This window comes from Mesoplodon densirostris, chromosome 4, assembly GCF_025265405.1.
Source record: "Mesoplodon densirostris isolate mMesDen1 chromosome 4, mMesDen1 primary haplotype, whole genome shotgun sequence".
NCBI lineage: Eukaryota > Metazoa > Chordata > Mammalia > Artiodactyla > Ziphiidae > Mesoplodon > Mesoplodon densirostris.
This window is the reverse complement of record NC_082664.1, coordinates 159,266,574-159,291,582: the sequence shown is the minus strand read 5'-3', so window position 1 is coordinate 159,291,582 and position 25,009 is coordinate 159,266,574. Positions and strand designations below refer to the sequence as shown.

The following is a 25,009-nucleotide window of genomic DNA, read 5'->3' as shown; positions in this document are numbered from 1 at the left end:
TGGCCGCTGAGCCTGCGCATCTGGAGCCTGTGCTCCGCAACGGGAGAGGCCACAACAGTGAGAGGCCCGTGTACCACAAAAAAAACACACACACACAAATTACTATACATAATGCACTATAAGTGTTACACAAATGCACTTATGAAATGAAGAAAAGTGACCAGTTAGGAAGGACGAAAAAGACTTTATGAAGAGTTCAGCCTTGCAAGATGAGTAGGATCGGGGAAGGCAAAAGAAACAATGTGTGCAGAAACAGAGAAATAGCACAGCAGTGGTGTGCCGGGAAGCCGGGTTTCATCAGAACAAGAGGCTCATGGATTGTGGAAAAGGATGGAAAAGAATTTGGAAACACAGAGGATAAATGTCCTTAAATATAATGCCAAGGAATTTGTACTTTATCATGTAGGCAATTCAGCGGATCATCTCGCTTTTCTAAGCAGGGTCAATGACCAACCAAATTTACACATTAGAATGGTAACTCTGGAGGCAGGCAGAGGATGAGTAAACATGCAGACTGTCAAGAAAACAAGGCAGAAAGTCACTTTACCAACCAAGGCAAGAGGTGGTCAAGGCCTAAGGGCAGCAGCAGCAAAAATAGAGAGAAGGGGAAAGTGAAGCCTAACAAGTTTTTTTGGACTGGTGAGACTGGAAGAGAAAAAACAACACAGGTAACTGACATTTCTAGCCAGAGTTCAATGATCACATCATTAACCACATTAAAGAGTAAAGGAGAAATCGTGTTTTCGTTTTAATCACTTCTTCCGGGAATGAAAGCTTTCAGTTTTGAAAATGGCTGTTTGTTCTGTTTTAAAATTATCTGTAGCATGCCAGGTTAAGCTCCAGGAGGTACTCTGAGATATGAGACTTGTCCTCAAAACGTCTGTGAGTGACAACTGGAGACATAAGATTCAAGACGCTTTGGTGAGATGCTCTAAGAGCAGATGATTCCACTGACAGATGGGCAAAGACAGAATTCACATCGATCTTCAAATAAAATCAGCCTAGGAAGGATAGAGGGGAGTGACAAGCAGAGAAAGATGATGACAACAAATCTGAAATTAGCGTTCTAAGTCCAACACCAAGTTTGGTGTTCACACACTCAAAGGTCACAAAACATGTGAAATGATCACGACACCGGAACCACGAAACACAACAAAAGATAAAGGAAAGAGGACAGCCAAGCAGCAAATCACAATGCCAATGAAGGCCACATGTGAAATGAGTCACTACAGAGCACACCACGAATTCCAAACACCTGCACAAAAAGGAATGAGCAGACCAACTGGGAAACCTTAAGACCCCAGTGTAGCTCCATCCATTAGCTTACTGTCAAGATATGTCCCCTCTACACCAAACTTTTGCTCCAGAGAACCACAGGGGCTGTGGACAGGTTAACATACATTGTCATCTAGTTATCTAAAGGGGGATGCAGACCAAAATAAGTTCCTAAAGAAGACAGGAGGGGCAGAACTGCATGTGGGAAACCAGTTAAATAACCAATCATCTGAATTTAAAATATTGTCCTATAGTGCAAACGTTTTGTTTTTAAAAGCAAGGAAGCTGGAGGCCTAAGGCAAGAGAAGGTGGAGTCACTGGCAATGAGGATGTGGAGGGGGATTAACAACAAAAAGTGTGAAACTACCAGATACCTCAACTTCCACTTGCACCAACACCAACAGCTGCGCTAAGACCCGTGCTTGGCATGTCCTAAAACTTGATGCACTTCAAAGCACTTTTACACCTTCCTTTTTTTTTGGAAGTGGCAAGATACAAGGGGACAATAACTTTGGCAAAGCTGATATTGGACCTGGTTCTATCTCTGATGATTATCCATATTACACTCAGTTAACCAAATTCAATCCGCTCACAAGTAAAATGAGCTTGTTTTCGTACTAGAGGTCTTTTTTCGTTTTATCTCCCTTAATTTATTTGAGCAGAGTGCCAAGCACTAGCAGACTCTCAACCAGGGGCTACCATCCTTCCTTCCAGAGGTCTTTATTACCTGTACTCCCGTGGGAAAATCGCTAACTTCTTTAGGCCTCAATTTCCCCACCTGTCATGATGCCTTCCTTTCAGGGTTGTTTGCGGATGAGATAATGTAAAGTGCTTTGTAAACCAGAGTACAATACAAGATGTAAAGCATAATTGTCTCCAGGCCTGGCAAATAGCAGCTGCTCCCATTTTATCTCTAAAGGAACTGAAAACACCAGGAGGGTTAAATGACGAGCATCCAGGAAAATCGGGTAAAGAACTCAACACCTACCCTCACGTCTCCCGTCACCCCACACAGCTTGCTCAGACCTCAAGTACCCTCCACCCGCTCAAGGCCCTCCCACATCACCTTAATTTTCAGGTTAGGGGGAGGGCGACTACAAACGAAAGAGGCAAAAGGATACCATAAAATGACTCGCCCAAGGTCAAAACAGCAGAGCAGAAGGAAAGGAAACGCTGGCTGCCCCCAGCGGAGGCCACGTCTCCGCGACTCCCACACCGCCGAGCAGCGCCGCGCCCCCGCGTCCCAGGGCGCCTCGGCCTCCCGCGCGCGCGCCCCGCCGCGCCCCTCACCGCCGGCCCGCGCCCCTCTGCGCCCGCGCCCGGCCCCCAGTCCCCCGCGGACCCCTGAGGCGGGACCCGCTGAGGAACCCAAAGGTTCAGCGTCCACACGGCTGGGCCCACCCGCGCCCCCTTACACGCCGTCGGCCTCACGCACTATGGCGCTCCACACCGGGGGGTCCCACCGCCGCCGCCGGGCCAGAGCCACCCGGCCACCCAGTCCCAGCATCCCCCGGGCAGCGTAAGCCCGAGAAGGCCGCAGACTTCCTCCACCAGCTCCGCCCCCGCCGCAGCCCAGGGAAGAGCCCGCCTCCGGCGCTGACGGAATGCGTCCCTGGCCAATTGGAACGCGCGTGAGGAGGGGGCGAGCTTACGGACTTCTCTGGCGGCCATTCGAAACGCGCACTCGGAGAAGGGGTGGCTACCTCTAGCGGGCCCCGCCCCGTCCTGCTTCCGCTAGGGCGGAAGAGGCGAGCAGAAACTTTCCCAGAGTTCCTCCGAGCTCGGGGACCCACTGAGGGGCCGCGGCAGTCGGGGTGGGGCGGGGCTGAGGCTGTGGGCGGGACAGGCTGCTGAGGGCGGGGCTGTGGGCGGGGACGAGCGGGCCCCACCCCGTCCCCGCGGGTCCGCTTTGCGTGTGACCGGGACCCGCAGCAGCGGTCCCGCGGTTCACCTAATGTTTCGCCCCAAAGTGAAACCAGTGCGGGCGGCAGCCTCCGAGCGTGCGTTCGCGGCGGCCAGCGGGGCGCGTGGTCAGCCGGAGACCTGAGCGCCCGCCCGGGGCGGAGCCGGCAGGGCGAGGCCGGGGGCGTCCGGGGGAAGGGTCAGGGAGGGGCCTTGGGGGGGCGGGGGCGGGGGCGGGCCGGGAGCGGAGCCAGGGGCCATGGCAGCGCCCGCGGACCCAAGGCGGCTGTTCCGGCTGGTGCAGGAAGGCCGGCTGTGTGCCCTGCGGGAGGAGCTGCGGACGGCGGGGCGCGCCGGCTGCGCGGGGTCGGCCAGGGACACCCTCCTGCATTGCGCCGCGCGCCACGGCCGCCGGGAAATCCTGGCCTATCTGGTCGAGGCCTGGGACCTGGACATCGAGGCCGCCAACCGAGACTACAAGCGGCCTCTGCACGAGGCTGCCTCCATGGGCCACCGGGACTGCGTGCGGTATCTGCTGGGCCGAGGGGCCGCGGTCGACTGCCTGAAGAAGGCCGACTGGTAGGTGGCGGAACTTGCGGAGAGACCCTCACCATTCCCCGCAGAATCGTAGATTCCCGCTCCTTGGTCGGCCTCCACGCCATAGCCCCTCAGCCTTCCCCTATTGAGCAGAACATTGTTGCTCCCCTTGTGGGGTTAACTGCTCCGATCTTCTGTTCCAGGCTGCCTCCCATGATAGAGCAGAGAACAGTAAAGTACATGATCAGGTAGAATATAAGCAAACTACAAATTGTCTATATGTCCTACGTATAGCATGAGCCCGAGGGCGGGATGTTCTTCTAGGAAGATCTAGCTAAATGATTACTTCACCAGTGACATTGTTTTAACTTTATGCTTTGAAATAAGTATCTATAGGTTCTCAGAAATTTGCAAAGACGTGGGAGAAGTCCCATGCGCCTTTCCCCCATCTTCCCCCAAAGTTAACATCTTAACAGCCACGGTAAGGTAACAAGAACCGCAATTGCTACAATCAGTATGCTTACTCGGATTTCACCAGTTATACGTACACGTGTGTGGGGGGGTGCTCTGTGTGATTTTATCACGTGTAGCCTTGCATGACCACCTCCACAGTCAACGATGCTCACCTGTAACCGTCACACAAAGTAATTGCATTGTGTTAGATCCACATCGTTTTCAGTACTATGTCCACCTCCTTAGAGGTTATGAACATCTGAAGATTCATAACATAATGAAGTTCCTGAATGAATCCACAAGGGATTCCTGATCTGATATAAATAAGGAACACATCAGACAGCCAGATAGCTAAACAAAGTTCATCTTGCCCACTGGCATGGGGGGGCGGGGTGCATAGACCTGGTGACTTTTTGAGGTTTGCACTTTGGCTGTGACTAAGCACAAAACTGATTTTTTTATGCTTATCCAGTTCTATGGGTAAGGAAACAGTCTTCCCAAACAACCGTTAAAAGGGCACGTTTCATTTGATTGTGTGCTTAGGAAGTGCAGTTACAGTGAGACATTTTTGCCTGTTCTCACCTTGCTGGCTTTGTCAAGTCCCTTCCCTGGATTCATTCCCTCTGTGAAGCACTTCTTGAAGATTCCAGCCTTCATTTATCTGGGTGTCTCCCTTCTCATTCACTATCATTACTACATTACCAAAAATAAAAAATCAAAATAGTGTTGGTAATTAAGTAATATCAAAGCAGTCTCAGAGGACAGATCCTGGCTGAGACCCATGTAGTTATGTTGAGCTTCAGCTGGGCCAGCCCCTGACAGGAGGTAAACGAGACCTGCCCCGGCTTCCGAGAGTCATAGCAGATGAGAAGGCAGAAGCACAGAATCACTGATGTGGGAGAAGAGTAGCTGATAGTGATGTAGTTCACTGTCCCATAGTTGACACACATCATCAGTTCAGAACCTTATTGTAATCACGCCGTTTCATTTGCTCCACCAATGTAGGCTCCTTACGGCAAGGCAGTTTGTCATATGCTCTTTTTTAACTCCTTTTCAGAACAGTTTAATTATCGGTTACTGATTGAGGTGAATGGGATAAGTCCAGCAGAGTACCTCTCATGCAAATATTCAGCACAAACTGTGATTTTGACTAGTTCTGTTCCAATTCAGTGCCATACTAAAAACTAGTTCAGAAACAACTTTGCCTCCTCAGTATTCCCCACCTGTAGGGGCACCCACGTCACAATCATTTTCCCCTTGTTAATTCTCCCAGGGCCCCCACGACAGGCAGGGAAGTCGCCAGCCAAAGCTGTGTTCCTGCTTCCCAGACTCCCGAGTCCTCTAGGTCTTCCGTCTCTGCCAAGGGTGTGCATTTTTCTGAAGCCCTGGTCAAGTGCTTCTAATGCCTCAGCTGCCCTTCCGTCTGACAGCTTGTCCCGATTGACCTTAGGACCCCTCTGATGATGGCTTGCACAAGGAGGAATCTTGAGGTGGTCCAGGACCTCGTGGAGCACGGCGCCAATCCACTCCTGAAGAACAAAGATGGCTGGAACAGTTTCCACATTGCCAGCCGTGAAGGCGACCCTCTGATCCTCCAATACCTGCTCGCTGTTTGCCCAGCTGCCTGGAAGACAGAGAGCAAGATCGGGAGAACCCCGCTGCACACGGCAGGTATGGCCTGGAGCTGTGTGGGATGCCACCCACCAGGGAGCGAGGGGTTGGGGAAATGGCAAGGAATACGAGCAGCTTTGGGGTATTTGGGCAAACACTTAGTTTCTAAAACCAGTGTCACCCGGCCCTTAACATGCTCTTCTTTCTTGTTTTAGGTGACTTTTCGCATATATTTGTCTTCTCCTCCCCAGTTAGTTAAATGGTAGGCTGGTTCTGTTCCTTACTAAGTCTTTGACCTTGGGCAAGGTTGTCTCTTGAGCAGGTTTCCTCAGCCACAAAATAATGATAACGATGATGCCTGTATCACAAGGTCGTAGGATTAAGGCACATGCAAGGCCCTCTGTGCAGTGTTATTATTATTAAAAGCAAAAGGAAAGGGGACTATTTCCTTGTATCTTCAGTAATACCTACTATGGTGCTGTCCATTTAAATAAATACAGGTGCTTCTAATTAAATACCAGGGCTCAATGGATGTGACTTATCTGGTGACAATGTTGAATATAAATCTGGACTACCATTTTCATTGTTTGGAGTAATTATCCTTAACTCTGAACTGTTTATTTGTAGATGATCTTAGTTGAAAGCAAAAGCGCCACAGTATAAGACAAAAGGGGCATTAAGTAGACCAAGAGTCCAGATCAAGACATTTAGAACATAATCTTTAGCCCTTTGGGTAGCACATTCAATTAGAATACAGGGCTTTTAGGTTTCTCTGAAATCAATACCTGTGACATGATGTCATTGAGGAGATAGGCACACAGTTATTCTGGCCACAGTTAGGGACCAAAGAATCCTTTATAAAATTTTGCACATGAGTGGAAAAACTTCTCTGCTCATGAATTGTTTGACGAACTACCCTGCTCTTGTGGAGAAACAGTCAGTGCCCAGTCATTCACACAAAATAGTGGAGAATAGATAGTCAAAATCTTTTTTTTTTGGCCATGCTGTGTGGCTTGTGGGATCTCAGTTCCCCGACCAGGGATTGAACCCGGGTTAGAGCAGAGAAAGCTCACAATCCTAACCACTAGGCCACCAGGGAACTCCCTCGAAATCTTTATTATAGAGGATAGTTATTTCTAGCAGGAGAATTAAATTCCTGGTTATTTTGTCATGGATTACTCTTAAAATGTTTTACATTTCTTGGGCAAAAACTGACTGGTCCTAGGGATTTGTAGCACGAAAGTGAGGAGGCAGGTTAAGATTGAATGTTTGCCATCAAAGTCTCATAAAGACAAGATAATCAAGTGTGAGCGTTGTACCTGTTAAGTGAAAACATCACCCTTTACCACTCATCCAGCTAAATGTGTCTTTTTCTGGGGCTGTGGCAGTGTACCTAACTTAATACTCTTTCCTGGAAGTTACAGCTAGAGGGATGGGGCACAGAGAGGTGCCAGGAGGGAAGAAGCATTTTATTTTTGTGCTAAAAAGCTCTCATTCTCAACTCTCTCCACCCAGCAATGCATGGCTGTTCAGAAGCAGTAGAGGTGCTTCTTCAGAGGTAAGAACAAAACAGCAGATTAAGGAAAGTATTTGCTAATTGACAGTTAATATCAGTGCTGCATAATATCAGAGCTCAGACAAAATGTTCATAAAGAATCTAAGGTACCAAACAGACATGAACAAAGGACTTAAGCAGATAAAGAAGGTGAAACAAAAATAGCTAACAAACCTGGGGAAACATTAGTCTTTTTTTTTTTTTTTTTTTGGTACGCAGGCCTCTCACTGTTGCGGCCTCTCCCGTTGCAGAGCACAGGCTCCGGAGGCGTAGGCCCAGCTGCCATGGCTCACGGGCCCAGCCGCTCCACGGCATGTGGGATCTTCCTGGATCGGGTCACAAACCCGTGTCCCCTGCATCGGCAGGTGGACTCTCAACCACTGCACCACCAGGGAAGCCCAACATTAGCCTTTTACGTGTTCATTCAACAGACATTCATATACTTGCTCAGCACTCACAGTACCAGGCGCAGGGGCTACCACAGCAACAAGATAATGTGGTTTCCCCCCCAACCCATGGAACTCACAGACGGGCAGGGAAGACAGACGCTGCCCACGTCGTGTGAGTCTGATGAGCGTTACAGGGAATTGCGAGGTCCCCACAGCAGCATGGGACATGGACTAGGGGTGAGGGATCTCGGCCCCAGTGACACGCTATGACCTGGAGGAGGCTGAAAATGGGGGCAGGGTAGAGGGGGCATTCCAGGCAGGGGTGACAGTACCGTGAATGCTCAGGGCCGGGGACAAACACAGTGCACGGAAGAAACCAAAAGAAGATAGGCACATGCTGTGTCCCAAGAATGATGGGGAGGCTGCAGAGGAAGGGCGATTCAGGTTCGGTGGGACGCTGGGCGCCACCTGAGGATTCCAGATCTTGTGCTAAGCGTATAAGATACCACTGAATAATAAGAGATTTGCATTTTTCAAAGACACCCCGGTTGCAAAACAGAATGGATTGGAGGGGGAGCAAGCGTGGGTGCTGTGAATGCAGTCCGGCGGCTGTTGCAGTTGAACAGGAGAGATGGTGGTGGCTGGACCACGATGCTGACTATAGGGTGAAGAGAAAGGTCTGGAGACACTTGAGAGGTAGAATCACCAGATCTCGGTGAATAAAGGGACAAAGGGAATGAGGGAGAAGGACGAGTCTAGGATGACGGCCAGGTGTCTTGCCTAAGCAGCTGGTGCTGTGCTGGTGCCACCTGCCGAGGTAGATGACACCTGGGGAGGAGGGGCAGGCTTGGGGAGAAGCTGGCAGTGTCACTTTTCGGGCATGTTGAGTCACATGTACCTGTGAGACACCCAGGCAGAGACATCCAGTGGGCAGTTAGACACAGATTTTAGCCCAGAGGAGAGGTGTGGGCTGAGATATAGGAGTGGGCCTCATCAACATAGAAGTGACGATTGAATCCGGAGGATGGAGGTGGTTACCTAGGAGACGATGAGTGAAGAGGAGGTGGCCTAATGTAGTGCCCCGAAAGCATCACTGTGTAGGGCTTGCCTCCTACGCGTTGGGACTGTATACCTGCAGTCATAACTACTTCCTTCATTCAACAGATGTTTTCTAAGCACCTCCTGTGTGTGTTAAGCACTGGGTGATAAGCAGTTAACACAGTTCTTTCCCTAACAGCCTGCAGGCTAGTGTGGAAGCCAAGTATAGACACACAATCACAGAAATGTCATAAAATTTCAAATGGTGATGATGCTACAAAGGGAAAGTCCACAGTGCTGTGCGGAAGCAGGGGGTCGTCCTGTAGATCTGGGGGAGAAGATGGGCCTCTGAGGTCCTCCTGAAGCTGAGATTTGAAGGATGCCTTGGAGTTGGCCAGGTGAAGAATGGCACTAGGATATTCCAAGCAGAGGGGACCAGCAAGTGCAAAGGCAGCAGAGCCTGACACCCAGGGGAGCAGAAGGAGGTGGGACAGGCAGGACCTTCGAAGGTAGGAACAGAAGAAGATGGGACAGGTGAGAGGTAGGGCCGGGAGGAAGGGGAGACAGGTGTGACCACGAAGAAGGTAGGAACGGAAGAAGGGAGGACTGGGGAGAAGGGAAAACGGTAGGAATGGAAGGAGGTAGGACCATGAAGCAATAGGAACGGAAGAAGGAGGACAGATAGGCTGCAGGACCGAGAAGAAGGTGGGACTGGACAGAAGGGGGGTCGCCTTAAGCACAGGGAGGAGGGGCCGGAGGATCCCGGAGAAGTGAGTGGATGCCACATAGTCCTGACCATGGGAGGTCATGCTGAGGTTTTAGGCTTTGTCCTTTGTGGTTGGGAAGTAGTTAAAGGTTTTAACCAGGAGAGGCTGTACCCAAATTACGTGGTGAAAAGATTACTCTGTTAGTGGTGAGAACAGAATGGCTGGGCCAGAACCAAAGAGAGAAAAACAGGTAGGAGGCTGTTGCCTGTTGACTTGGTCTTTTTTTTTTTCTTTTTTCTTTTTCCCGGCTGCACTGGGTCTTGGTTGCTGCACATGGGCTTTTCTCTAGTTGCAGTAAGCAGGGGCTATTCTTAGTTGTGGTGCGTGGGCTTTTTTTTTTTTTTTTTAACATCTTTATTGGAGTATAATTGCTTTACAATGGTGTGTTAGTTTATGCTTTATAACAAAGTGAATCAGCTATACATAGACATATATCCCTCTTGCGTGGGCTTCTCATTGCGGTGGCTTCTCTTGTTGTGGAGCATGGGCTCTAGGCGCACGGGCTTCAGTAGTTGTGGTACATGAGCTTAGTTGCTCCGTGGCAGGTGGGATGTTCCCGGACCAGGGCTCGAACCCATGTCCCCTGCCTTGGCAGGTGGATTCTTAACCACTGCGCCACCAGGGGAGTCCCTGTTGACTTGGTCTTAAGGGGTGAAGACAAAGATGGAGACAAGGATATAGTTTTGTTTAATATTTTGGATGTAGAATTGAGAGGTTTTGGTAATAGATTGGCTATGAGGGATGAGGGATGACTTCAAGGCTCTGCATGAGAAGCTGGAGAGATCACGGTCCCTAAAATGTGACAAGAAGCTTAGAGGAGGAGCAGGTTTGCTGGGGAAACCAACCTGCTCTCGAAGAGCTTGGTACAGATACTGAGGTAGGGAAGGAGGGCAAGCGCTCCAGGTTCTCACGGATCATCTGTAAGGCAGGTGGTCAAGAGTCAGCACCGTTGGGTTTGAAGCGGTGACTGTTCCCAGCTGTTACTTTGTGTTTGGGCTCTAGGTGCCAGTATGAACCAGACTGCAGAGACAAGTGTGGCCTCACACCCTTCATGGACGCTATTCAGTGTGGACACATCGACGTAGCCAGGCTGCTCCTCGAAAAACACAAGGTATAGAAGTGGTTTGGTTTTATCCCTTGAGTTCTTCCTACAAGTTTTAGATCATGGGATAAACAGGAAGCATTGTTGTTCAGATCATGGGTTCAAACCTCAGCTCTGCCACATCCCCCCCTCTGAGGTCCCCTTTACCTCTTTAAGCATCAGTGTTTCCATTTGTAAAACAGGGTTACTATAAGGATTAAATAACATAATGTACATAAAGCAGTTAGCAAAATAAGTATTCAATAAATAGTAGTTGTTGGGCTTCCCTGGTGGCGCAGTGGTTGAGAGTCTGCCTGCCGATGCAGGGGACACGGGTTCGTGCCCCGGTCCGGGAAGATTCCACATGCCGTGGAGCGGCTGGGCCTGTGAGCCATGGCCGCTGAGCCTGCGCGTCCGGAGCCTGTGCTCCGCGACGGGAGAGGCCACAACAGTGAGAGGCCCACGCACAGCAAAATAAATAAATAAATAAATAAGTAAATAAGTAAATAAATAAATAAATAGTAGTTGTTTCATAATAATAATAACAGCAGACTCTCCCCAGTAACTCTGTTTGTTTGGCACTTTAGCCTACAGCGTTGAATCTTAACCATTTTTTTGGTTAGAGCATCCTTTGAGAATCTGACAAAAGCTTTGTATGTATCATGTGCCCAGGAAAATGTATGTAGACCACAGAGTTTTGCCAAAATGTCAGAAGTCCATGGACCCAGGTATCTCTACTCCTTACTTTTGTTCATGTCTCTCCCAACCCCTAGGCTTGCGTTTCTGCTGAGGACTCCCTGGGGGCCCAGGCCATCCACCGGGCAGCAGTCACTGGGCAGAATGAGGCCGTCCACTTCCTGGTCTCTGAGCTTGGCATCAGCGTAGATGTGAGAGCGGCCTCCACCCACCTCACAGCACTTCACTACGCAGCTAAGGTTTGTTTCTTTCCAGAACAGTGTTCCTGCTTCCTGAGGCTTGCCTAACTCTGTTGATGAGTAACCCTGTAGTCGTGGTTCTTTTGCTCGATCTCTATAGAAAAAAGAAATTGGCCATGACATACTCTTAAAATGGTCACGATTCTAAAGCCCTGTGGCCCTTTATTTTTTAGTTATTTTTTTATTTTTTTGTGGTACGCAGGCCTCACTGTTGTGGCCTCTCCCATTGCAGAGCACAGGCTCTGGACGCGCAGGCTCAGCGGCCATGGCTCACGGGCCCAGCCGCTCCGCGGCATGTGGGATCTTCCCAGACCGGGGCAAGAAACCGTGCCCCCTGCATCGGCAGGCGGACTCTCAACCACAGCACCACCAGGGAAGCCCCTGTGGCCCTTTAAATAGAAACTTGCCTTTATTTGTTTCTGGGTAAAAACTGAGAAGAGCCCTTTACTCCATGTAATGCCTGGGCTCTGTGTTCCCTCCTGCCCTTTTTTGTTTTCAAGAATAATGTTATTTGAAGCCGTAAAAGTCCGTCGTATGAAATTCCTAGTTGCTTATCCTTTTACTGGATTTCAGAAGATTTCTTTAAGTAAGAAAAGGGAATTGCATTTACTGGGCTCTCTGATGTATGAAGTATTGAAGACACAGAAAAGTTTTCGCTAGAAAAGTAGTCACTATCTTTAATATTATTGGCCGCCTGCCTTTACTTGTTTTCCTAGCAACAGGAATAAACATTTTTCTGGTGAACTGAACTCTCCTGCCTGTGTTCCCCCTTTGAGAACGTGGGTATACAGTTGAGGGTGGGCTAAGAGCATCGTCTGTGGCCAAAGGGATAAAAGCGAGTGGGAATATTGAACCTGCAGCCTTGGTTTCAGTCTCAGCAGGTACTGACAGGCTAACTGGCTGGACAAAGGTATATCGATTGCTTTACAAAGGACAATGCCAGCTATGATAAGAATCCCATCCAGGGGAGGTTACACTCTTTTCCAGTTTATTTCTCCCCTAAAGATTTAGCAAAGAATGTGCTTTGCTTGGGAGATTTAGAATTGTGTTTTCTGAGTAAATCACAAGATTTATACTCCTTACACTGAGGGAAACCCAACCATAGTGGTCAGTGATTTGGCTACAAAATTGATCGTCTGTATTCTAATAACTAAACGTCACCTACATCTTTAATGATTTATGCTGAAGTTCGAGAGTAATGTGACGAGCCTTCCTTTGGATATGAAAATTCAGTTTCAGCAGTCGAGTATTTTAGAAAAAGCACCTAATGTGCATTAGAGTTTGTGTTTAAGGCTTGCTTTTGTCGTCATTACAGTGGTAACAAGTTTATTTCAACTCTCAGGAAGGACACGTAAGCACAATCCAGACACTCTTATCCTTGGGTGCCGACATCAACGCCAAGGACGAAAGAAATCGATCAGGTACGACCTCATTTTACACGTGCTTTGAAAATTATTAGTAAACTGAATGTAAACAATGCAAACAATGGACTTTTATGTTAAAAATCATTACTTTTAATATTATTCCTCTAGTAGTTCAGCAACGTTTCCTTAAAAAAGCACCTCCTCCATTTGCAAAGCTATAGAACTACTGCTGTTACCATGGTAACAATGATGACTACTACTTACTGCTGCTGGTATTACTGTTGTTGTTTTGATTATTTTAAACCACACAACGTATGTGACATCAAAGCACTTTCTATCTTAATCCATGATCACACCAGCTCCCCAGGTGTTACATAGATTCTTCATAGGTCTTCTCTCTACGGAATGTATTTTAAAACCTTAATCACGGGCTTCCCTGGTGGCGCAGTGGTTGAGAGTCCGCCTGCCGATGCAGGGGACACGGGTTCGTGCCCCGGTCCGGGAAGATCCCACATGCCGCAGAGCACCTGGGCCCGTGAGCCATGGCTGCTGAGCCTGCGCGTCCGGAGCCTGTGCTCCGCAACGGGAGAGGCCACAGCAGTGAGAGGCCCGCGTACCGCAAAAAAAAAAAAAAAAACCTTAATCACTATAATTTTTTAGGTTTCGGGCTCAGAAAGATATTTTCAGAGCTAATTCCTTAGACTTGGACTTTAGAATAAACCTTCTCAGTAGCACTCTGTGCACCAGTGTCCATCTTGCAAGGGTTAAGTAGGACCTTGTGATGCTTCACAACTCACTCCAGGGCTGCAGAGGAAGGTCACTAAGTCCCAGGACACAAACTTTCTCCTAACGACAGGGGAGCAGGACCCAGGATCATGGCTCACAGCACATCAGAAACCCTCAGCGCCAATTTCCAACCAGAATGGGAAGATGTGTCAGCAGTTTTTCTTTCTGTTACATCATTCTTACTCATGGTGATATTTTTACTTACACAGAGAATTCACAAAACTTTGAAAATGTCTTCTGTACTATTTAAAGTCTCCTATTTCTCATTAACTTACTTTGTTTTGGACAAGTCTCTCAAATTCTCTCCAATTGGTTTTGTTACTTTTAAAACCATCTGTGACCAAGTCAGGTTAAAAGGAAAAATGTTTTGATCCAGAATAGGCAAAGTCATAGGGAAGAATATGGAACTATGAAATCTGTGCAATTGAAAGTCAGTGCTTTTATCAGGGGCATCCTGCTCCCCAGTCAGTACTGCTGTAGGTGATGCACTGAGCTGGGTGCCTCTGTCCCCACCCAGCCCTGCATCTGGCCTGCTCTGGGCAGCACGCGGCCTGCGTCAAGTTCCTCCTGTGCTCTGGGCTTGGGGACTCTCTGGACATGACGGGCGCCCTGGCTCAGCAGCTCACACGGAGTCCGGACGTCCTTCAGTGCTTCAACCACAGCACAACAGCTGAGGGCGTTTCCAGAGGAAAACAGTGAACCCACAGTAATCCACGTCCTGCTGCTTGAATCCGTTTGCAGATGCAGTGAAATGGGCCAGTTGCCAGTGTTTTCTGCCCTCCCTCTCCTGCACTCCCCGCTTTGGTGGTGGATTCCCCGGGGATGAGGCAGCTGTCTTCCTGGCTGTATGACTGCACGTCGCACGATTGGAATCTTTCCATAATCTCTGATTCACTTTTTCTGCCCTTCCAGTGGAGTCAGATGATGTTGATGAAGTCGGTGTCTGGAATCCTTAGAGAAGCATGAAAATACAGTGTACATACTGTTATGTATGGGTGTGAAATGTTTTATAATAAAGAGTGTGTGGTGAGGCCATGATAATAATATTTAGAATATAGCAAGTTCCTATCACGTTGAGCGGTAAAACATAATTGGCCTGTATACTTTCTTCTTTCATGGGCTTTTCATTGGCATTGCAATGGTTTAACTTTTGGCTTCAAAGCCTGGAAGGAAATGCTGGGATCTGTTTACATAGACATTTACAAGGAATGGAAACGTTTCTATAGTCTAAGCACTGCTACTGGAGCTATAATGTTTTAATCTTGAGGTTATTATTTTTTTAATGACAAGTTCTGTATTGGCTCCCTTTGGATAATAAAGGCATCTCAAAACGCATTGAAGATATTTACAAAGCTTTTCCACGACCTCATTTGAAAAATGGGGTTTGTCCCACAGGTCACATTTCCTGTCCCACCTGCCACCTGCCCACGGAAGTTTGTGGCTGTCGAGAAGTGAAACACTCGACATTGTAACTTAGAAAAATTTTGTAGCAACTTAAACAGGTTGAAGAAAGGGTAAGTCCTCAGGCATTTGGATTCTTTTCCTGTTTCTTTTCCTTTTCTTTTTTTCTTTATATGCAAATAATAATTATTAGTCCAAGTCAATCTGTTAAAAAAGCATTTGCATCGATCACAAGCAAGACTCAGTCCCCTCGTTCAGTGTCATCTGGTAAGAACTCGTCACACGCCCTCACCCCCGTTCTCAGCATTGTGCCAGGCTGGGCAAATAGCAGGAATGTCCAGTTCTCTGTTATTCCCAGGTGGTACTGGCTGATTTTTATCCCTAACAACCAGATAAATGTTCTGGTAGAAACACGACTGGGACCTCTGAATCACACACTGTCTCCATCTGCACCTCCTCCAGCTGCTGTTACCGTTTCCTGTTGCTCCAGAGATGTCTTCGTGTCCCTGCCTTTGGGTCTGAGGATGGCCTGTTACATGTATCCCTACTTGCAGGTGGGACAGAAAGACCGGTCTAGGGCTGCGCTTCTCCCCTCAACACACACATGAAGCAGCTTTTTCTTTGCAGTGACTACACACAGGTGTGTTCCCACCCGAGCTGTGCCTCTGCCTTACACACTCGCCGTGATGATGGTCTGTCAGGTTATGCTTGGTTCTCCAGTACACGGCTCTCCATTGAAAACGCCCCTGTAGCGTGGACAGGGCTGCTGGATGCTGCTGCCAAAGCTACTCGAGAGCCAGAGAGGGCAGTAATGATAGTAACATTCATGTGGCAAAGATAGTGGTGATGATCTAATTACAACCTATTACCGCAGTAGTAATATATTGAGAATGCTAATGACAGTGGTGGTGATCATTAGTAGTATTCCCTCACCTCCTAATTATAGATACTTTTCTCACTTCCTTTGGGTCTTAAAAGTGGGGCCCTTCCCTGGCCACCAGATCTAGAATTTCGTTCCCTCCTTCAACATTTTATATCTTCTTCCCTTAGTTCATGTTTTCTCCGTAGCATTTACCACTGTGGAATATACCAGCTGTCTTGAGTTATTAATTTTCTCTGTTGTCTGTCTCCCCCACGAGAATGTAAGCTCCTTGGCCAGGGTTTTTGTGTCTCTTGCTCACTATATCTACAGGACCCGGAACAATGCCTGGCACATGGTAAGGTTGTAGATCATGAGATAGCCAGCGAGTAAACGATAACTTCTGTTTCTTGAGCACTTACTGTGTCCTGGATGCTGTGCCGAGTGCCTTTCCTGGCCAGTCTTGTTCCATCCCTGGCTCTTACGAGGGGCAGCCCCTCCTGATTATCCTCCATCTCAAGCATCCTTTCTCATCCCGACCTCCTTAGAGAAGAGCCTGTGCTTGGTTCCCGGTTCATGGGCACTGCCGGCCCCTGCCGCCCGGCTTCCTCACTGCTGCTCTTAGGTCACCGGGACCCAATTGCCAAATCAAGTAACGTGCCTTTAGCCCTCATGTTACTGATCCTTTCAGTTCAATTATCAGTCACTCCCACCTTCCAGAAGCTCGTTTCTTGTCACCTCCGACAACAGGCTTCTGGGTTTTCCTTTCTGACCTTCCTTTTCCGTCTCTTTCGCGAGCGCCTCTGTCAGGGCCTGTCCCATGCATGCTTCTGTCCCCGCTCAGCACTGTCCCTGTACCGAGTGTGCCTCCACCCATCTCATCCACTCTCATCTCACTGCCCCCTGACCGTTGAGTCCCTCCAGCCCTGACCCTCTGCTGCCAGCTGCACATTTTTGCATGGACGTCCCAAGGCTGCCCCACACTCAACTCGCTCAAAACCTAGCCTCCCCCTAAAATAAAATTTTTTTTAAAAATTGTAAATCAACTATACCCTAATATAAAATAAAAAATTGTAAAAAAAAAACAAGAAAAAACCCTAGCCTCCCCCAAACTGTGTACCTTCATTCTGCACCTGCTGCCTGAGCTGTGACACCACCCTTCATTCCGCCTCCCCGGGTGCCTGCCTTCTCCAGAAGGCCCGGCCAGTCTGGTCGGCTCCATCCTTTCGGTGAGTCCCTGGTTCGGGCCTCGGCCTCACATCCAGACCGCTGCTGCAACAGCCCCCCAAGTTCTCCTCCTGCGCCCCCTCAGATGCATTCCCCGCGCAGCCGTCAGGGCTCTGGTGTGACCAAGGGCACTGACCGCCGATGCTGGCCGCCACCTTCACCAGGGTTCCCAGCGCCTCGTCCACGACCCAAGTCCAGAGACCGTGGCTGGTCCTTCGGAGAGCACAGCTGATCCACGTGAGAGGCCAGAGCAGAAGCCGGAAGGGATACAAAGAATTGCTGTCATTTGAAAATAGCTGGGACCCAACACACATTACCAGAAAAAGTTATACAAGAACGTACTTACGAGACAAAAGTAGAAAGGGGATTGCAACATGGAAAAGAAAGCACAAAACTCACCCCCAGAAAATGAGAGCTCTGCTATTGGGGGGGGGAGCAGCACTTTATCCAGCCTGCCGTTCCTAGATCGGCCAGCAGGTGGCGGCACAGAGCAATGTCCCTTTTATTCACCCAGGCTTTTTTAAAATATATATAGAGCCCATTGTAAAATATAAAAAAGTAAAGGAGAAAACAAAACCGATCATTCCGCTGCCCTGAAATGACCACCCTTACTTCTTCCTAGTCTTTGTAAATGTACAAAGTTGAGATGATGCTGTATGTGCGGTTTACCCCAACTTTACATCTCAAGCACATCCTAATACTCTTCAGAATTCTGTGACCTTTTACTTTAATGGCTGTCTAATGCCCCATCGTATGACTGTCCACACTTATTCCTTTATGTTGTCATTTTGGGGTTCTTTTGTCTCGTTAAGATGAGATGTAGATGGGATAACCAGTGAAGCTTTGTCAAATTCGACTGAAAGGGCTTCCCTGGTGGCGCAGTGGTTGAGAGTCCGCCTGCCGATGCAGGGGACACAGGTTCGTGCCCCGGTCCGGGAAGATCCCACATGTCGCGGAGCGGCTGGGCCCGTGAGCCATGGCCGCTGAGCCTGCGCGTCCGGAGCCTGTGCTCCGCAACGGGAGAGGCCAGAGCAGTGAGAGAGTGGAGGCCCATGTACCGCAAAAAAAAAAAAAAAAAAAAAAATTCGACTGAAAAAGCAGGGTTAGGGAGCGGGTCCTGCGGGAGGTGGGGGAGGGGGACCGGAAGCCCGTGGAGGCCAAGCTCCAGGGGCATAGGAGAGCGGAGGGAGGGTAAGGAGACAGCTTCAGGTGGACCCACACCAACACCTCAACTGACATCAGTATTTAGAGGGAATGGGGTTGGTGGAACACGTGTGTTACATTTTCTACCATCACGAATAACAATGTGAACTTACATTTGACGGTCTGTAGACTTGTTAAAATTGCTTTCATAAGCCGACAAGGGTGTGGAGGGTTCAAGACCCAATTTGAAAGAGGGATGTGATGTTTATCGAGAAAAACGAGGTAGAAGTGGGGCCTGGCCTCTGACCTGAGCCGTGACAGTAGGATTTGCTTGGCCTGCATGAGGAAGGCCTATGGGAAAGCATTTGTAACATCCCCCAGAAAGGTGATTGACTTTGTAACATGGACAGGCCAAGGCCTTCCTGAGAAGAGCGCTGGGGAATATTTACACTCATCAGCCACTCAAGTGCTGCCACGGGGCCTTTTTTGGCCCGAGAACGTCAGCCTCAGCGTGGATGCAGGCATTTCAGCCAGCCTCGTGGTGTGAGCTAAACCTCTTTTTCCTTCTTGCCCGTCTCTGGAAGACTCAGAGCATACTTAAGGGTGGGTGGCATCCCAGGGGGCACATGAAACAAGATGAAAAACACCGCAGAGTGGTGATTACCTCTTGTTCAGGGTTCATTGCTCCAGGCGTTCCTCGCCCGGTTACCAGGATGGCCTGAGGACCAGCGGTGCTGCTGGCAGGATCAGGGCGCCTCTCCAGGCTCTGCAGTTAGCAGAATCCAACTCACATCCAGAAGTGTGGCTGGAAGGGAGCCCAGGAAACGTGGTTTATAATCTTCCTGGTTCTGCAGCGTAGGAAATCCCATAAAGAGGAGGTGGCATTTGAGTCCACACACCCACCATACTCGGTGTTGCTGGACTACCTTAGCAAATCTACCACCTGGGAGCAGCACAGCCCCAGGGGCTAGTCACTAATGCCTGTAAAATAATCCCCCTAAAGGAGAATCATTTCAGTGTTCTTTGGACTTCAAAAGTAGCCAAAGGGGCCTCCCTGGTGGCGCAGTGGTTAAGAGTCCGCCTGCCGATGCAGGGGATACGGGTTCGTGCCCCGGTCTGGGAGGATCCCATATGCCGCGGAGCGGCTGGGCCCGTGAGCCATGGCCGCTGGGCCTGTGCATCCGGAGCCTGTGCTCCGCAACGGGAGAGGCCACAACAGTGAGAGGCCCACATACCGCAAAAAGAAAAAAAAAAAAAAAAAAAAAAAGTAGCCAAAGAATTCAAGTGACAGCTTATGGCAGAAACTCTTTTTCAGTTATTGAAATCAGGTCATAACTAAGAGCATTCAGAATACCACACACACAGTTTAGGTGGCCTTAGTATAACTGGTGGGAGTGGGACAGCAGTGACTGCAAAATGAAAGTAATTAGCCTGCACGTGCTCTGTTAGGGGAGACTAAGGGGAAACAGGTGTTCCGCCTAGAAAAACATTCCAGTGGGTTTCCTATGAAGTCAATGTGTCCTGAGTTTAACTTTGAAACAAATTTAAAAATTGAAATTAATTAATTCATTAAATAAAATCTACCACCTGGGTAAGTGCCTGATTCCCACACACCATCACCAGAGCTGTGCTACCACATTCTTAATTTCTACTAACTTGATATACCATCTCACTGTTGTAATCCTGCATTTCTTTAATTATGGATCAGATTGAAGATCTTTAGATTGATTTACTGGCCATTTACATTTTTTCAGTTTTTGTCAGCATTAGTTAGCTATGACCTAGTCAACAACAAACTACCTCAAAATTCAGTGGCTTAGAAAACAACTGTTGATTTCTCCAGAGGCTTCGGGTCCTCCGGTGGTTTGCTGATCCTACCTGAGCCAGGGGGGTGGCGTCCTGTCGCTTGAGCCAGCCGTGAAGGATGGAGTCGGCTCTGCTTTGTGTGGGTCCCTTCCTCAGTCAGGCTGGCCTGGGCTTGCTCTCCTGACAGTGGCAGGGATTGGACGGAGGAAAAAGAGACTCCAGGGCCCTTCTGTCTCTGCCCTGTGTGTGCAGACACTCCCATCCCATCAGCCAAAGCAAGTCCTCCTGCCAAGCAGAGCATGCGCCAGAGGGCACCACCCAGAGCCTGGATACTAGGAGGCCATTGATTGAGACCACTGGTGAAATCAACGTCTTGCATTATATTTGACTGTTTTGTTTGTCTTGATTTGTAAGAGCCTTTTTTATATTGAGTGAATTAGCTCTACACAAAATTCACGTGGTAACTACAATTTTTGGTGTGCATTTATAAGTGAAGAAAAAACAGACTACAGCATTGCAGAGATAATTTCCTACATATCTCCTTTTTTAGAAAACCTCTTTTGAATAGATATGGTCGTACATAGAGGCTAACTAAAGTGCTTGGAGTGGAAAGACACCGCCTGGATGCAGTGGAGTATGTCTGTTTGGATTAGTCTCTGATAACTTCAGAGCACCTCTCAGGTTCTGGAGCATTCACCTGTGCCAGACTACAGCATGCATGGACTTTACTTTTCCCCATTTTGCTGAAAATCCACAATCAACTAAGGTTCAGATGAACATAAAAGACCTAGGAACAAAGTCCAGCTTGCAGGTTACCCTGTCCCTTGGTCCACAGCTCTGGTCTCGCTCTCTCCCCATTGTTCCAGCTGACGTGGGCTTAGCTAGCTCAATTTAATCATTTAACATTAGACTGAAACAAAAATCACTTAGTAAGAAAGGTCCACAAGTTGGGTTTCCCTGGTGGCGCAGTGGTTGGGAGTCTGCCTGCCGATGCAGGGGACATGGGTTCGTGCCCCGGTCTGGGAGGATCCCACATGCCGTGGAGCATCTGGGCCCGTGAGCCATGGCCGCTGGGCCTGTGCGTCCGGAGCCTGTGCTCTCCAACGGGAGAGGCCACGGCGGTGAGAGGCCCGCATACCGCCAAAAAAAAAAAAAAAAAAAGAAAGGTCCTCAAGTAAAGAAAAACACATACTCCAAAAGCAAAGAAGAATGGACCTCCATTAGTGTGGATCCCATATTTTCTCAAAAACACCTTCCTGACCTTATACACATGCATGTGGGGAGGGAAGATCAATAAAACATTTACACACATAACTTTTCCTTCTCAGAGTTTCCATCCACTCTCTTCACACCTCCTTTGTTGCCTTCATTAGTTACAATATAAATTCTCCCATAGCAAATACCCAAAATAACAGAGGCATAAGCACAAGTGTATTTCTCTCCCAGGTAAAAGCCTGGGCAAAGCCAACCTAGGGTAGGTTAGGACAGTTGAGGATAGACCGACCCCTGGTGTCAGTGGTCCAGGCCCTAAGACTGCTCACCAGCCTGTAAAGGGAGTTGCACCCCCGTTTTAGGAAGGCAGGTGTAGGGACTTTCCTGGTGGTGCAGTGCTTAAGAATCCACCCACCAATGCAAGGGACACGGGTTCGAGCCCTGGTCCGGGAAGATCCCAAATGCCGCGGAGCAACTAAGCCCGTGCGCCTAGAGCCCGTGCTCTGCAACAAGAGAAGCCACCGCAATGAGAAGCCCGCGCACCGCAACGAAGAGTGGCCCCCGCTCACCGCAACTAGAGAAAGCCTGCGTGCAGCAACAAAGACCCAACGCAGCCAAAAATAAATAAATAAAAATAAATAAATGTTTTTAAAAACCTTTAAATTTTTTTAAAAATTTTTTTAAAAATTAAAAACGAAGGCAGGTGTATCATTTCCATTCCCGTCCCGCTGGCCACAGCTTAGCCATGATAGCTGGCAGAGAATCAAAGTTGGGGGCCAGATGGGGTCTCTGCCACCTGCCATTTTCAGAGCTGCCTTGATGAGGGCTGTTTGTGTGCAGTCACCTGTCCCCCCACCCTGCACGCACACACACACTCACTCCCTAACCCCAGTTTTTCAAGTCCCGAGGAGCAGAGCCCAGCCCACTCGTTCACAGATGCGTGACGGACAGACACAAGAGGCCACCTGTGCAGACGGTGTCGGGGGAGAGGCAGGCTCTGTCCCGCGTGGAGCACGCACGGGTCCTTGCGCCAGTTACTTCCCCTCTCTGCGCTCGGTTTCCTGGTGGAAGGTGTGGCAGTGGCACTGCCTTCCGTGTTCATCGTGAGGATTCAGTGGGGTCGTGCTTGAGGTGACCAGCACATGGTAAGCACATGCATGTCAGCTGCGGGCATCTTCCCCGGTAACAGCAGCAGGATAAAGAGTCAGGGCTGATGCCCTATGGAGGCATCATTTGTAGTTTGTGTCCCGAATTTTCTTCTTCCTTCCCTGGGGACATCTCCCCACTTGGCCCTCAGGTGCCTCCATTTTCTTTTTTTTAATCATTCTTTTTTTTAATTAATTAATTTACTTATTTGGTTGCGCCAGGTCTTAGTTGCGGCAAGCGCGCTCCTCAGTTACGACTCACCAGCTCCTTAGTTGCAGCTCACGAGCTCCTTAGTTGTGGCTTGGCAGCTCCTTAGTTGTGGCTTGCGGGCTCCTTAGTTGCAGCATGCGAACTCTTAGTTGCAGCATGCGTGTAAGATCTAGTTCCCTGACCAGGGAGCGTACCCAGGCCCCCTGCACTGGGAGCGTGGAGTCTTAACCACTGCACCACCAGGGAAGTCCCCCTCCATTTTCTTTACTGAAAAGAAAATTTCATCTCAAAATCTTTATCCATGGGCTTCCCTGGTGGCGCAGTGGTTGAAAGTCCGCCTGCCAATGCAGGGGACGCGGGTTCGTGCCCCCATCCGGGAGGATCCCACGTGCTGCAGAGCGGCTGGGCCCGTGAGCCATGGCCACTGAGCCTGCGCGTCCGGAGCTTGTGCTCTGCAACAGGAGAGGCCACAGCAGCGAGAGGCCTGCGTACCGAAAAAAAAAAAAAAAAATCTTTATCCATGCTAAGATGTTAATAAATGAATGAAAAACTCAAATTTTATCAGTCCCTGAGTAATCTGCATTTTACCAGGGATCAAATTATTAAACTGAACGAATGAAGCTCTCAAGCTGAAATGCATGCACCATTCAAAATGTAAAGAGGGATTTAAAAAATGTGTTCCATCTGGGCCTTTCCTCCTATCTTCCTACTTGAGACATTTTCCATCCCTTTCATGACTATGTCTTGTTAACATTGTCTCCTTTCAGCATCTCAGGTGGGCCCACTTTTCTCCAGGTCCCCTGCTACCCACTCAAGTTCCAACCAGGATCCTCTTGTTCCAGTTACTATGGCTGCGCGACATCTTACCCCAGAGTCTAACGGTTCGAAGCAACGTTTCCCGCGCTCATGGATGCTGTGGGTCAGGGATTCAGACCAGGCACAGCGGGTGCCTCGTCTGGCATCCATGTGGCTGGTTGGCGGCCACAGGTCTTCGCAGGGGCTTCCACCGGAGGCCTCTCCCTATGGGCTGGTGTGAGCTTCTTCACAGAGTGAGACTGGGGTCCCAGGGGTAAGCATGCAGGGAGGGGAGGGCAGGGCGGGCAGAATCCACACTGCCTTTCCCCACCTGCCTGGGAAAGTCACGCAGCATCACCTCCCCACCTGCCATCTGTCAAGGCCGGCTGGGAAAATCTCACCCAGGAGCCAAGGGAGACAGCCTCCACTTCTTGGGGGGAGTGGACAAGCTCCAGAACCGGTGGGACAGCAAGTGAGCCCCTTTCCACGTTGCCTCCCCCATGTCTCTCTCACCTGAATTCCTATAATGGCCTCTGACTGGTCTTGCTTCTTCCACTTTGGTGCTTCACTTTGTGTAATTCTCACAAGCAGCCCAAAAAGCTTATAACAGATTATATCGTGGCCCCACTACCCACCGCCAACTCACCATCTTCATTTGGGGTGGGGCTCAGTCCCACGCCACCCACTGCATAGAAAACCCCTCTCTGGGTCCCACTTCCATGTCGAAGGCCTGCCTTCAGTTCCCCAAACTGACCAGATTTTCTTACCCCTCAGTGTCTTCTGGAAATTTCTCTTGACTTGTCATGTGGGTTCCTCCTGTTCATCCTGGCCCCTGAGCACCACCCCCCAGAGAAGCCTTGCAGGACCCCAGCCTCAGAGCAGCCCTTCTGCAGCACTTTGTCCCATCCCTTCACGCAGCTGTTCATAACTGCCCGGATAATGCGGTGCTTTCCTACGAAACAAAACCCCACAAGATCAGCATCCACATCTGCTTTGCGGTTGGCATAGTGTGGAATGAATGAATTCCACAGTGAGGAGCTGTGGGAAAAGGACCAGCCTCCGCCCTCACGAGTCTGATGTCTGAGAGAGGAGCAAGGCTTGTTCTGTGACTACGTGACAGGCACAGTGTGCTAGGGACCGAGAGAGGAGACAGCTTCGTGGAAGACGTGTTATCTGGGCTGGGGCTTGAAGGATGGATATAATTTTGATTTGTGGGCTTTCTGAGCGGAGTCCACAACAACGATATGATATCGTGAGGTTGGGGCTGCCAGAGAAGATGCAGTTACATCTGAATTTCAGGTAAACCACAGGTACTGTTTAGTATAAATATGTCCCAGATATTTCACAGGATATAATTACACTAACAAAGTATTTGTGGTTTATCTGAAATTTAGGTTTAAGTGGGTGTCCCGGGTTTTCACTTGCCGGGTCTGGTGACCCTATGTGAGACTCCAGTTCACGGAGCATCCTTGCCTCTGCTGGGCAGTTTCTGCTGAGCAGTGGCCCCTTTGTTTCCC

At 49.2% G+C, this 25,009-nt stretch overlaps 2 protein-coding genes and 2 long non-coding RNA genes across 10 annotated transcripts in view; 1 reads left to right on the top strand and 3 right to left on the bottom strand.

Annotated features, from left to right (window-relative positions):
• Nucleotides 1–2,826, bottom strand: part of FBH1 (F-box DNA helicase 1) — a 46,707-nt gene extending 43,881 nt beyond the window's left edge. The window contains exon 1 of one of the 2 annotated variants that reach the window (XM_060097577.1): nucleotides 2,691–2,826. Coding sequence is in view for 1 of the 2 variants with exons in the window: in XM_060097576.1 (XP_059953559.1) it covers nucleotide 2,711 (1 nt within the window). In the remaining variant the exon portion in view is untranslated. The remainder of the gene's footprint in view (nucleotides 1–2,690) is intronic. The other variant, XM_060097576.1, reaches the window with a different exon arrangement.
• Nucleotides 2,827–3,429: 603 nt separating this feature from the next.
• ANKRD16 (ankyrin repeat domain 16) lies at nucleotides 3,430–15,180 on the top strand. Of its 6 annotated transcripts, none has more exons than XM_060097574.1 (7): nucleotides 3,430–3,756; nucleotides 5,618–5,838; nucleotides 7,294–7,336; nucleotides 10,530–10,638; nucleotides 11,382–11,543; nucleotides 12,886–12,964; nucleotides 15,089–15,180. In XM_060097574.1, exons 1-7 carry the CDS (start codon nucleotides 3,437–3,439, stop codon nucleotides 15,163–15,165), a joined length of 1,011 nt encoding a protein of 336 aa, XP_059953557.1. In that variant the 5' UTR covers nucleotides 3,430–3,436; the 3' UTR covers nucleotides 15,166–15,180. The 6 variants fall into 6 exon arrangements, with proteins under 6 accessions (XP_059953557.1, XP_059953558.1, XP_059953555.1 ...); XM_060097575.1 differs by lacking the exon at nucleotides 15,089–15,180 and adding an exon at nucleotides 14,606–14,739; XM_060097572.1 differs by lacking the exon at nucleotides 15,089–15,180 and adding an exon at nucleotides 14,435–14,739.
• Nucleotides 13,534–21,235, bottom strand: LOC132488854 (uncharacterized). The gene is made up of 3 exons (XR_009531817.1): nucleotides 20,202–21,235; nucleotides 18,988–19,128; nucleotides 13,534–17,408 (listed from the first exon to the last, which is right to left on the bottom strand). It is a non-coding gene; the product is annotated as an uncharacterized LOC132488854 (long non-coding RNA).
• A 94-nt stretch (nucleotides 21,236–21,329) lies between these two features.
• Nucleotides 21,330–24,490, bottom strand: LOC132488853 (uncharacterized). The gene is made up of 2 exons (XR_009531816.1): nucleotides 24,260–24,490; nucleotides 21,330–23,181 (listed from the first exon to the last, which is right to left on the bottom strand). It is a non-coding gene; the product is annotated as an uncharacterized LOC132488853 (long non-coding RNA).
• Between the last annotated feature and the right edge of the window lie 519 nt (nucleotides 24,491–25,009).

Coding starts and splice junctions, on each gene's coding strand:
- ANKRD16 (XM_060097569.1), top strand. CDS start 3,437: ATGGCAGCGCCCGCGGACCCAAGGCGGCTGTTCCGGCTGGTGCAGGAA. Junction 5,839..7,293: donor AACCCCGCTGCACACGGCAG/GTATGGCCTGGA, acceptor CTCTCCACCCAG/CAATGCATGGCTGTTCAGAA. Junction 7,337..10,529: donor GTAGAGGTGCTTCTTCAGAG/GTAAGAACAAAA, acceptor TTTGGGCTCTAG/GTGCCAGTATGAACCAGACT.